We start from the raw sequence: 13,520 nt of genomic DNA on the forward strand, positions 1-13,520 counted from the left end.
TTCAGATTCTGTACGTCCTCCTCTCCCACTCTCTCTGCCCCTCCCCTGCTCACACTCTTTCTCTCTCTTAAAAATAGGTGAACATTAAAAAAAATAATAAAATAAATTTAAAAAATAAGGCTTACTGGTGGCATAATGAAGTTATAAAATTCTAGAGAGATCCAATTTAGAATCAAGGAAACAGATGCCCTGGGTTTAGATTACTATTTAGTATTTTACTGGGAAGGGGGAATACAGGACTAAGAAGTAACTATTCAAATGCATTGAGGATTAAGGTTCTGAGTGACAATTTGATAGAAATTATGGGTAATTACTAGATAGAGGAAGATAAATACTGCGATTCAAGCATCTATCAAGTAAAAGTTTAATATCTTTAGTTTTTAAATGATTTTAACACTGTGGTATCTCCCCCTTTCATTAACAGACAAACACTGGTCAGCGTAGAGATGGACCTCTTGTGCTTATCGGCAGCGGGCTTTCTTCAGAACAACAAAAAATGCTCAGTGAGCTTGCAGTGATTCTTAAGGCTAAAAAATGTGCTGAATTCGACAGTACAGGTGAGGATTTTTATATACTTATTTATTGATGGCTGAAAAAAATTTTAAATAGGCAATGTCTTTGTAGAATTTCCTTCATAGTTTATATGTTTTAACCACTGGAGAATGGCAGTATACTTTGGATCTTATAATAAATCTAAAATGTTTTTACAGGCCGAATTTAGTCAGGAAATGTAAAATTTAAAGGTTTGCACATATTTTAGGACAGAGCAGTATGTCAGAAGGGCAAAGGTATGTGTTTGCTAATGACAAATAAATTGTGTGCAATGTCATACTTTAATTCTTTAGTTATAATTTGAAAATAAAAGAAAAATATGTCTGTTATGTAGTTTAAAGATGCATGGTTTATGATCTTGCTTTTCATGTTGTGGCCACGATGGAGAATGGCACTTAATTTAAAAAGTCTTGTGTCTAAATATAAAAATCGTTGCTTTTGAAGAAAATTCAGATTATGAAGTGCAGACTAACTGGTTATAATTGTTGAAGAATTATGTTGCTACATACCTCTGTTTCTGTTACTTCTTTTTTTGTATTCTAGTAACTCATGTCATTCTTCCTGGGGATACAGTTCAAAGTACCCTAAAATGTATGCTTGGGATTCTCAATGGATGTTGGATCTTAAAATTCGAATGTAAGTTTTGGATTTGGGAGAACTACAAAATGGATTAAAAATTTCATTTTTTATGGTACACTGTTGCCAATAATTATTTAAGGAACCTCACACCAATTTTTCTTACCGCTGGCTCATCACTGCATTTTTAAAAAGCTTTCTATATTAGTGGTATCGTTTAGATGTTCTCGATGAATGTCCACAGAAGTTTTTAGTCTTTTTTAAGGCCTTCTTTTTCACAGTACAAATTATTTTAATAAAGAGTAAATGAATTATATAGTAGACATTTAAGCTTTCAGCAATCCATATCACTGTTATATTTAACTTAAACAAATATTTTAAATATACTACCATGACATGAAATAGTTTATTGCTCTTGCCTTATAATTTCTAAACACTGTGTATGCTTTCTTAGCTGGTCCAGTATATTTTAGGAAGCTGTTAGGATTTTAGACGGCCTTTGTACTCCCTGATTTGGGGCGATTGCACCAGCCATTATCCAAACCTCTGTTGAAATGTCTGGTTCTCACCTGCTTCTGGTTGGCCCAGCAGAGCTGCCTTCCACGCCCCCGGCTCTTGCTTCTTTGCTTTTCTTGACTTTGGATTCAATTAGGACTTCAAACAAAAAGAAAGCTCATATGGATTTATTTCCTCTTCTTCAATAGCTAAAGTATCTACTTTTGATATGATGGCTAAAGTAGGGCAATGGGTATACCTTTTCTGTTAACTGAGTTTTTAGAAAAGAGTAATGGCTGTAAAGAGGTTACACCGGGAGCCTTGTGATGATGCAGCTGAGCGTCTTGACCCTGGTGGTGAGCACATCACACGGGGCTACACATGTGGTTAAACTGCATAGATCTGCACACACGTTCCTGAGCGTGTGTATAACTAGGAAATCAGAATAAGCCCCGTGGGTCATATCAGTGTCCAATTCTTCCATAGTCCGTGGGGTGTTAACTCTGGGCACTGGAGGCAGGGCGCATGGGACTTCCCTGTCATTTCTGTGTATTCTCCTATGAAATATAATTATTTCAGGTTAAAAAGTTAAAAAAGAATAGTATTTTTAATGAAACTTTCTTTGCAAGAAGCAAATGATGGATTAGAATTAGTTTTAAGAAACTTTATGTTATAGCTTTGTGCTTTGAAGGTTTTATGGTAGAAATGCTTGATTTATCAAGACCTTAATTGTATTATTAATTTAATCTCTAGTTTGAAATTAATTTGGTTCGTAGAACAGTTTCCCTCTAGCAGTTGGTATTCATGTCCTTTCTAAATGCAGCCACCACTTTCCTTGTGATGCCCGTGTCCACTGATGGGTCAGACCCAGCTAAGGCTACGGCTAGCACTGCCTTTCATCCATTCTCATCTGTAACTGTTACTAGTCTGTCCTTTAGTCTCTCCTGGTCATGACCAATTTAAGAAATATAATAAGCAATTGGACTGAGTTATTACATACATAGAAAAAAAGTTTCTCTTTCTGCTTCACTCTTATTTTTGAACCTCTTTTTTCCCTTTGAAGTCTGTGGCAAGTTTTATTGGGCATCAGTGCTTAAAACTCTGATTTAAAATGGTTCCTTGCTGTTTTACTGAACCTACTCCAGAAACTTTGCCAGTAGTTATAGGAAGGAATGAGTTTTCATAATAACAAGGTCTTAACAATAAAGAATCCACGTGAAATTTTGAATGTTCAGGCATTGCCACATAAGTCTAGTTCTTGTGAATATGCTCAACTTGCATCTGGTTAAATATACGGGCTACATGATTAATTTCCATAAAATCTGCCTTCTTTAAGAAATGGAAGTCTTGTCAGCTTAATGGCTTAGCTGTGTTACTTTTATAGAATCATGATGGACTCGAGCTGACTCAGTAGTGTGCTATTTGGTGCTTCTCAGTGGTGAATAACACTCCAGGGTTAGCAGTTCTGTAGGATAGATAAGGGATGCATGAAATCGCTTATTGAAGTTCACATGCTTGTACTTTCTGACCCACAATTCCAAGAGAAATAGGGTCAGGGTTTGAGACACTTACTATAAATAGTTACTGGATGTATCAAAATAAGGAAAGAAACTGTAAGTACCTCTGTTCTGGTCTATATTTCTCACCACATTGTTCTTCGTGTCAGACATGTCAATTTGATTTTTTTTAATGTTCAAATCTATTCAAAATGGTCTGAAAACATCTACATTGAAGAAAGATGAAGTGGACCAATGCTTTCAAAATTAATTGTAAAGATTTATGACTTATTAAAACTAGGTCTTGTGTTTGAAGATATCCATTAGTTTTCTGGTAGACAAAATCTTTATTGTCTTAACTGTACAGAAACATCAATATTATCTCTTTATGAGATTTTCCATAAACCAAGAGGATTCAAGAGGAAATTTTTTTGGTGGGGGATGAGTGAGCAAAGGGCAGAGAAAGAGAAAAAGAAGTGGGGCTCACCTGAAGTGTGGCTAATGTTTACCTGAAGCAGGGATTATACTAACCCGATGTGAGACTTGAATTCACAAACTGTGAGATCATGAACTGAGCCGAAATCAGATGCTTAACAACTACCCAAGAGCCCTCAAGAGGAAATTTTATCTAAACTTTTCTCTGTAGACAGTTGACTCCTTTAACAAATTAAAACAAATTTAAAGAAATTAACAATAAATAATTATAACCGCCTAACTTTATTGGATATTTTCTGTTTAAGCGTGTTTTGTTACTTGGTCAAGCTGTTATTTTCCCATATAACATGTGTAGAGTAAGTAGCTCATAGATATGCCAACAAAGATTCTGAGGTGAGGCCAGTGATACCATTGTACCAGCCATTTGTCTTGTAGTGTTTATTTTATAGATATTTTATAGAAATGGGAAACACAGGTAGGAAAAGTTCCTCTAAGATTAAATTTAGAGCTGAGCTCCTGCTTAGGTCCTCATTCTGGTGCCAGTTCCTCACAGGCAACTTAGAACCATTATTATACAAGGGTCGTGAAAGACACGTCTAGAATGAAAAAAATAGAAGATATGTGACTAAGTAGTTTTTAGTCCCCTTCCAGACTGTGAATAAGGTGGAACTCCTTCCTAAAGATGTAACCTAGCCTTCAAAAAGAGGAAACCTCTTTTACTTACCTGTCCTTTTAGTACCCTGCTTTCAAAATTTCCTCCAGCTTAACCTTTAAAAAATTTTTTTTCTTGCGTCTTCATTTTTCATCTCAGTGTGAAGAGGAGAGCAGATGGCTGTCATCTTTTCTTTAGTAATCTCTCTCTCTTCCCCACTCTTATCTAAGTTTAAATACAGTTGCTGCTGGAGAAGGTTTGAAATTCCTTAGCACCAAAGGGCATTGCTATGGGAACATGGCCGGCATTTTACACTGGGCCCGTGTGTGCCGGGTGATGAGGCACCACATAGGGTATTTTGTTTTTGCTTTTGTTTTTGTTTTGATTGAGGACAATGGAGCCTACAAGACAATCATTATACCACCATGTAACCTCATAGGTTAGCAGATTTATACTTTCCTATCAAAATGTTCCTTCAAATTTTATTCAGTTCAATAAAATAGAATCTGTTCAGTTCTATTTAAACTTTGCAAATTACAAAAAGTAAATAAACCAGAGCATTTCTATCAACTGAGGTGGAAATCCTTTACCAAAAATGCTCTAAGGATTATTTTTTTTTTTTTAAGAAATAACCTCTTTTGATCTAATAGCCCAACTTCTGAGAATTTGTCCTAAGCCAGAAATATGGAAGAAAGAAAAATACTGTTTTCATTGTTGTTTCCAATGGCATGACATAGGGGGAATAAATATGAAAGAATTAAGAAAAGTTTAAAGATAGTCTCTGAAAAAAATCATGTTTTTCTATAATAATGAAGTAATAGAAAAAACAGAATTTTTTACATTTAATAAAAGCATAAAACAATTATACCCTCACTTTTAACAATATATAAATGTGTGACTGCATATAGGCAAAGGAACAGTCAAAAGAAAACTGATGGACAAACAGGCAGAGGCATGTTTGTAAGTTTTAAAAACAATGTGTGTCTGTTAAGTGAAATCCATGTTCTGGGGAAGAAATACAGCTTCTCACGTTTGAATAACAATTAGAAAGTATATCTTCTTTTTCAACTTTCCATGGATTAATTGTATAGGTAAGGGCTTCAGTGTTAATCAGGGAAGTTAGAACCTGTGTGTGTGTATTTCTGCAGTCTAACATGCCAGATCTTTTATAGACCTACCGAGGACATTGTGTTATGGTGATTGTCCTACCAATCAAAGAGGAAATTCTTATGTAACATATTTAAACTTTAAGTAAATGACTAAAAAAGAATACCAAGTATGAATTTTTAAATATTTTAATAAGAAAAAATTTTGGGTATTCAACTGAGTTTGATCTTTAACCACAACTCTAAAGAGGGGATTATTTTCATATTATGAATAATACAGGGGTTTAGAATTGATACCCATATTTTGCCTAAGAAAATTTTATGATACAGCCTGTACTATATTTTTAAGATAGAATTTGACCTGCTTCTCAATATGCATTAAGTAAAAATAAATAAATTCAGCATACTATCCTATGAAGAAATCTGTTTTTATATATAAATATGTTTGTAGTTAGAATACTGGCCTAAAAAGTGCCAGAACTAACCAGTTGTTAAATGGTATTTGTATAGAATTACAGAATCTGATGATCTGCAGTAGTGTTTTCTATGATATTTCTAGTCTAGATGTTGATGAAAGCCTGAGTGGAACATTGAGCTTTTATTTTATATCTTCAGCCTTTATTTCATTGTCCTTCCGTCTTTACTGTGGCATTTCATAGTATTGGGCTTAATTTTTCTTGTACTAGCCTCCCAGGTTTTCAGAAATTACAGGGGAGAGAGCATAAGTTGTGTTTCCATTTTTTGTCACAGTTGTGTAAGGTTTCCTGTGACGATTTATTTTTTTCTAAAGTTTAGTGATATCATAGGCTCTTTGCTTAAATAGCCTAATAGAAAAGCATTTTAAAAATATTTTGTTTGTATAACTTGGATATTCATTTTTAATAGAGTCATAGGGTAAATTCTTCAATATTTATTTTACTAATATTTTGAATTCTGTAAGTGCCCAGTTTGGATCTAATGACATGTTTATTAGTACTTGATTTTGACAAAGAATGATGTTTGATTCTGTGTCTTAATTTTTTTTAAAGGACATTACATGTTGACTGAGAGTGATCTTTAATTCTGATATAGTCAGTGCCATTTCAGCTATCGATAGCTCCAGAAAAACAGCAGTTCTTTAAAATATGAGCTTACTTCCTGACCTAGGTTTTAAAGAAAATGAGCAGATTCTACAGCTTTCCATGGAGGGGTGGTTTCCCCCTTTAGACACTTAACAGATCTCCATGTCAAAGCTTCATTCCATCTTCATTGTATTCTGTAATCATTGTGTGTAGCTGTGGTTTCAGAAACCCCTTTTTTAAATACTTTTTCCCATTTCCATGATGTAAAACTAGATTTTTTTTCCCTTCTAAAACTAGATTAAGATTAAGCTGATAAAGCTTAATATAGATTCGCAAACATCATCAGTGTTCGTGAAACTAACTATACATTCATTGATATATATGCTGTTATGAGGTATAGGAGGTAAGAGTGGTTACTAGAGATTTAGAATAAAGGAACATTTTCCTGTACAGTACAAACTTCTCTTTAAAAAGTCATTGTAGCCCAGATTTCATAGGCTGCATTACTATGCAAAGATTCCAGGCTTTGCTAAGGTAGCCAGAGCTACTACCTTAATGACTGAGTTAATGACTTCGAGTTAAGCAGCACTTGGGGAATTAGGCTGCTTTCCCGTGTATAAAAAAGTAATAAGATCATGGCCAAAGGAAAGCTTACCTGAAATGGTAGACATGATCGGGAATGTACCTGAGCTAAAAGAATCTTTGAGTTTTAATGAAATAAGCACTTCATTCCTATATTTCTGCAAAATGGTAGTTTCAGTCAAAATCTCAAAACAATGGAACATGTGAAAAGGAAGAAAGGATCTAAACTTTTTATAAGGATAGGGGCTGGATACATTTTAAAATATATCATTCTGGCATTTGTAGAAATCTGCATTTACGCAAATAACATAGCTTAGTCATGTAGTCATTTTAGTTTGTAAATTATTAGCTGTGAAAGCTACTTAGTGATCTTGTATATTTATATATGCTGCTTATTTCTTCAAAAGAGAGAATAGATGTCTGTCTTTCAGCTAAACTATTTTAACAACAGATGATGGAATGCCGATTTTACCAAGTACATAGTATAAAGAAGAAACATTTTTTGGTTAAGAAGTATCTTTTAATTGATGGAAAGTGGCCTATTTTTATTTTATTAAATTTTTTTAATGTTTATTATTTTTGAGATAGCAAGTCAGGGAAGAGCAGAGAGAGAGAGAGAGAGAGAGAGAGAGAGAGAGAGAGAGAGAGAACCCCAAGCAGGCTCTGCGCTGTCTGAACAGAGACCAACACAGGGCTTGAACCCACAAATTGTGACATCATGACCAGACCTGAAATCAAGAGTCAGATGCTCAACTGACTGACCCACCCATGTGCCCCAGAACATGGCCTATTTTAAAATTTTGTTATATAGAGAGAATAGGATTACTATATATTGTATTTTGGATGATTTTGTGTCAATGTTATAAAAGTTCTGATATTTTGTTTAATGTCAGGGGCTGCCAAGTTTTCTGGCTGCCTCAGGCAAGGATTATCACTCTCCAGGGAGTGAACCAGTAAACAAGATTTGCATCTGGAAGCTGGAGATTGCCATTTCCTGGTCAAAATAATTTTGGCGTCTGTCATGCTGGGCCAGACGTGGAGTGGCCAAGGTGCACAAAAGATCAAAACCGCATTTTGGATTATTCAGTGCTAGCTTCCCCTCCCCAGCATTGCTGAGGCAAGTCTGGGCGCTTCTTTTGATATGCATTTGACTCTGTTTACCTGGTAACCGATCCAGGTCAGTTCTCTGCCCCAAAGTTCTATATGAGGAATTATTTTCTTAATGAAAGAGAGAGAAGAAGAAAAATAAAGGAGACAGAGGCTTGATAGGAAACGGTGTGTGCCGTCTTCACTCTCTGCGTCTCTCCCTCCTGCCCTGTTTTTCTCTCCCTCCCTCAGGAAAAGAACCGTGAGGATTTTCCACCCTGCTGGCTGCTGGCTGGGGGGCGGGAGAGCGGGAGAGCGGGAGAGCGGGAGACGACAGTTTAACACAGAAGATGGGTTTAGGAATTTTTGCTGCAGTTTGCTTAACTTTATTTATTGAGTAAATAAAAATTTGTAAATACCATCCATTGTTCCGACCCGTTAACTAGATAATGTTTTGACTGGTAGACTTCCATTTCATTGGTGATGTTAATGTATCACTATTTAAATTGCTGAAAGTTTATCTTATTCTTTTTTTTTTTTTTTTTTTTACTTTTTTAGTAAATCGGTTTAGTGGGTTTACTCAAGAGGTTCACTAGAAAATTGATATGAATTTGTAATTATTGTAAATGTCAAGAAAGAGTAGCAACTTTGGCATCAGGTTAAATAAAATCATTGATTCGCTGAAGACAAGGCCAAATGCATTGTTCTTCCTACACCTCCTCCCCACGGTAGTCAGTACTTTTTGCCAGTTGTTATATATTTTTTGCTAATCTCTTAAAAATAAGGATCCTTCTACATAGTCATCTATTAAGTGGGTATATGACTTATTGCAAGAGAGGCACAATACCTTAAATCTGATAGAGAATGCCTGGCATTTCCTTGGAGGCTTCATTTCTTAAAAAATAAAGAGTAAAGCTTAAAGAAGAATAAAGATTTATAAAACTGCTCTAGGAATTAGACGATATCTGAGTTCTCATCTCCATTGTGTCACTGAAAAAACTGAAATCTCTCAAGAGTTTAGTCTCTTTATCTGAAACGAAGAGGTGGATTAGACCGAGAGCATCAAGAGTTTCAAATTGGCAGCCTGAGGGCCAGAGCAGATACAGCTTCTGTGGACCAGCTCTGTCCCATGTAGCCACTGAAGTTTCAGATAGCCTGTATGTTTCCTAGTGGTTACGGTCTCCACAGCTTCCTACCACTTAACATGATATTCCTCACACATTTACTTAATCTGAGGGGCCCTTAGAGACATTTGAGGTGCAACCCTTGGACTATATGTCACTCCTAATCTTCAAAAAATTCTTGATTTTTTCTGTGCTGTGACAGCAACTAACGGAACACTTCGTCATCATTCAAACATGTTATTAAAGACCTGGACACTGTTCCTTAATTTTCAGTGGGGAAATGCTTAATTTCTTTCTTCTTTAACTTGATATAAGTGCCATAGAGAGTTGACAGATTGTTGCTTAGAATAAGAGAACATCAGAGAAATGTATTCTTAATTCAACTCACTAATTAGAGCAATGGATTTTCCCATCTTACTCTATAGGAATGTACTGAGCAACTGCTATAAAGGTGTAAGTTGAATCATTTGGGGCACATTCCCGCCACAGAAGCACTGGAATGACCCTGTTTGTGACGGCCCTGTGCTGGGCTTCTCTCATTCTTGTGTCTCCTGGTTGACACTAATGCCAGCATAGTGTCAGGATCAATAGACACCATTTTAATAGGCTTTTTTGATAGTTTAAATAATCAACCAAATAAATTTGCAAAATGGATAAGCAACCAGCATAGGCACAGCCCATTTATTTATTCTTATAGTTAAGACATTCGCCATTCACCTGTTACTGTAGTTATGGGAGCATTCAGTCCTTGGCTTTATATGCTGGTGTTATCAGCTAAAGATACTGGTATGAACGCTCTGTAGAGCTTGAGGAAAGGAGGTTTAGGAAGGGGGCCTCATGCCTTAGAGATAAAAAGTAAAAAAAAAAAATCTCACATGTAAAATAATGAGCTTAAGATAAGTCCATGATTTAGCTAGATTGCTAATGTTTTTTTAGGTTGGTTTTTAATATAGAAACAGTATATGATGTAAGCACACTGTCAGTGTGGTATGATACTTTGACGTAGTCAAAATTTTTGAGACTCATTTTCAATATACAGTACATATTTTAAAATTAGTTCCATTAGAATTATAGTTTTTTACTCTGGGCAATTATTAAAATTACAGTATTTTTAAAATGCAGTTTTTATGCAATGCAGAAATCCAAAGGTTTTTATAGAATCATTGTATTTATGATATGTTAGTGAGAATACTAAGATTTGGAAATTCAGTGTAACAAACTTGGCTAAATATGACTTTTGTATTAAAAACATCTGGGGAAGGAACACCAAACCATAAGCAAAATTAACAAATTAAGAATCACATGATAGGAAATTATAGATTTCCCAGGGTTGAATGTTGGATTTGAATATGCATTAGCAGTCCCAGCTTAAGAAAAAATTCAGCCCCTTGACAAAGCTCTGCTTTTGGAGAGATGGCCAATTCAGTTGTTAAAATCTCCTGACTTTTATATATTAAAGCAGCATCTTGGTACATCTCTGTTGAAGCATGTCCAAAGCATTTGACATATTCACCAAGTCATGTGTGGACTGGAGACTTCGGTTGCATACCTGTCAAATCCCAAACATGTTCCAGGCTCTGGGACAATACTGTAGTGTTCCTGTTGGGTGGCCAGCTGACCAAGGTGTGGACCAAAGCATGTTCCATAATGTCAAATCACTGAAGAGACTAACAGGAGGGTAAACACATGACCGCCGAAATGAACGGTGCTGCTGATAGGCCCTCAAGTTCAAATCATTGTGAGCTGAACTACTTGAGGGACTTTTTACCCACCTTCATTTTGGCAATTGGTATAAATAAAAATTTAGATTTTTATAATTGCATGTGAAATAGTGCATTGATTTAGGTTTCTCAGTAAAGAAACTAAAATTAGTGTTTAGTAGTACTTCAGTCCTCTAAAGGAAAGATTTTTGATATTTTCTTTATGGGGAAAACATTTTGATTATATTTTATTTTAACATACGTAAAGTGTTTCTGTCTTGGAACAGTACTTAACAATAATGGGGAAGAAAAGTCACCTAGGTAAATTACTTGTTTCAGTAAGAAATAAACAGTCACTTGATATTTATTTTCCTTTTATCCTTATTTTTTTTGTTAGGGGTGAAAGCATGTCTACAAAGAAAAACATGTGAACAGGAGGAAAAGTATGAGATTCCTGAAGGACCACAGCGAAGCAGGCTCAACAAGGAACAGCTGGTATTTTTCTTTTGATACTACTTATTGTTTGCATTATAACTTAATATCATCACCATCAGGAAAAACTTCTCATGCCCTTTCGACAAGTACAGGTGACTGATTAAAATTTTATTGTGCTTATTTCAAGCACTTGATTCTGAGAGATGATCACAATGAGCAGTAAAATCCAGAAGGTGATAGTTTCATACTCTTAATGGATTGTTGGCATCTTGAACATTCCCATAAACCTTTCAGAATCTGGGGGGACGTCTCAGATGCAGAAAGTCACTTGAAAGAAGACTTACAGCTGCTGCTTGGATTTCGTTCCCATATGTCTTTATTGCCACATACTGCACGTTTAATGGATGTCATTCCATTATCCTGTGTACATGTATATATATTAGAAATGACGAAGAAGAATTTTCATAGAAGGCAACCGTGAAACCTTTTTTTTTTTCAATAAAACACAAAGAAATGTGTTTTATAGCTAATTGGATCCCTAGCTATGGCATCATAACGTATCGGACCCCAGGGAATATGTATCTGGAACCCTGGAGGCCACACTACTGCCAGGGCTGCCGTGGAGACCTGAGGTTGGTAACATAGAGGGACCTGAGTAAGGATGGGCAGAACTGGATAAAGATCCACAGAAATGATGTTACTCATATAAATTTTATTAAATGTACCCCAGGATCCCTGAAGCACATTTCAGATAGATACTCTTGGGGCTTTAAGTCCCACCAAGTATGAATAATATTCTGTTAAAAGAAGCATGATGAGCAGTGTTTGTTTGCTTTTTAAAATAACACACACACACACACACACACACACACACACACACTCACACTCACACTCACACACGCGTACACAAAGCACACGTAAAATCTGAGGGGAGTAAAGTACCTGAGACAGTGACTCAGGAAAAAATTGTAAATCGGAAATCTGTAAAGTGGAAGTCTTTTCCTTGACCCAAATAGTGTACTTGAAATTCAGCTTGTCCCCGCACTTCTTTTAAGCAGCTTAACTGCTCATGACTATTTATCTTTATTTTCCTCATTCCTATGAAGTGTTTTTAAATGTTTTGATCTGCTTTTAACAAGTTTTTTCTTGTTTTTTCAGTTGCCGAAGCTGTTTGATGGCTGCTACTTCTATTTTGGGGGAACCTTCAAACACCATCCAAAGGACAACCTTGTTAAGCTTGTCACTGCAGCTGGGGGCCAGGTCCTCAGCCGAAAACCCAAGCCAGACAGTGACGTGACTCAGACCATCAATACGGTCGCCTACCACGCAAAAGCTGACTCCGATCAGCGCTTCTGCACGCAGTATATCATCTATGAGGATCTGTCTAGTCACCGCCCAGAGAGGGTGCGGCAGGGCAAAGTCTGGATGGCTCCTTCCAGCTGGTTTATAAATTGTGTGATGTCCTTTGAGTTGCTCCCTCTTGACAGCTGACTATCGCATCAGATTAACATTTCACATTGAACTTACAAGTGTGAGAACCGGCCACGGCACTGCTCTGATCAGACACATTTTTATAAATGAGGCAGACTCATTCATGCCTATTTTTTTCTTGATTAAAAATTTAAAAAAACTTATGCCATATTAGGAATTCTTTCTGTGTACTATTTAGTTGCTGAGATTGATTTGAAGGTTTTCTCTTTTTAAAACTGGTGTGTGTTTTGATTCATCATGTCTTTTTATTCAGATTATCAGCTATCAAAGATTAATGAGGGAGTTTTAGAACTATTGGTTAAACATACAAGTAGTATCATTACCATCTCAGCCTTTTAATGTTCTTTGATGAAAAAAATCCCACAATTGCCACCTGCAGAAATACTTCCCATCCTTTGGTAAACCAGGAATATTGTCAAATAATTGATCCTGGCTTTATTTTAATGAAAATAGAGTACCTGGTCTGAATGTTCCACCACAGGTGTTAAATTCTTCTGTCAATAATTGTCATCTTACATTGTGTTTAGTGTCTTATAATTTACATGAATGTCAGTTTCTACATTTTTATCCCTTTTTATCTTTTCATCAAGAAATCATGACTTAAACCATAAAATTATTCTTTTGTGGTGAAAACATTGGGCTCGTGGGCTCATATTTTTATTATATATACTTGCTTATTGTTAACTATCACTTTGTATCTGAGTTTCTCTACAGTATATGTGTGTGTGT

At 35.8% G+C, this 13,520-nt stretch overlaps 1 protein-coding gene across 1 annotated transcript in view; it reads left to right on the top strand.

Moving 5' to 3' along the window:
- The window catches only part of BARD1 (BRCA1 associated RING domain 1), an 81,236-nt gene extending 68,302 nt beyond the window's left edge, over positions 1-12,934 (top strand). Inside the window, exons 8-11 of the mRNA XM_029932927.1 lie at positions 425-557; positions 1,096-1,188; positions 11,263-11,360; positions 12,459-12,934. Of these exons, the coding sequence (XP_029788787.1) occupies positions 425-557; positions 1,096-1,188; positions 11,263-11,360; positions 12,459-12,791 (657 nt within the window). The 3' untranslated portion in view covers positions 12,792-12,934. The remainder of the gene's footprint in view (positions 1-424; positions 558-1,095; positions 1,189-11,262; positions 11,361-12,458) is intronic.
- Positions 12,935-13,520: the final 586 nt, after the last annotated feature.

The sequence above is a fragment of the Suricata suricatta genome, chromosome 3 (assembly GCF_006229205.1).
Source record: "Suricata suricatta isolate VVHF042 chromosome 3, meerkat_22Aug2017_6uvM2_HiC, whole genome shotgun sequence".
Classification (NCBI taxonomy): domain Eukaryota; kingdom Metazoa; phylum Chordata; class Mammalia; order Carnivora; family Herpestidae; genus Suricata; species Suricata suricatta.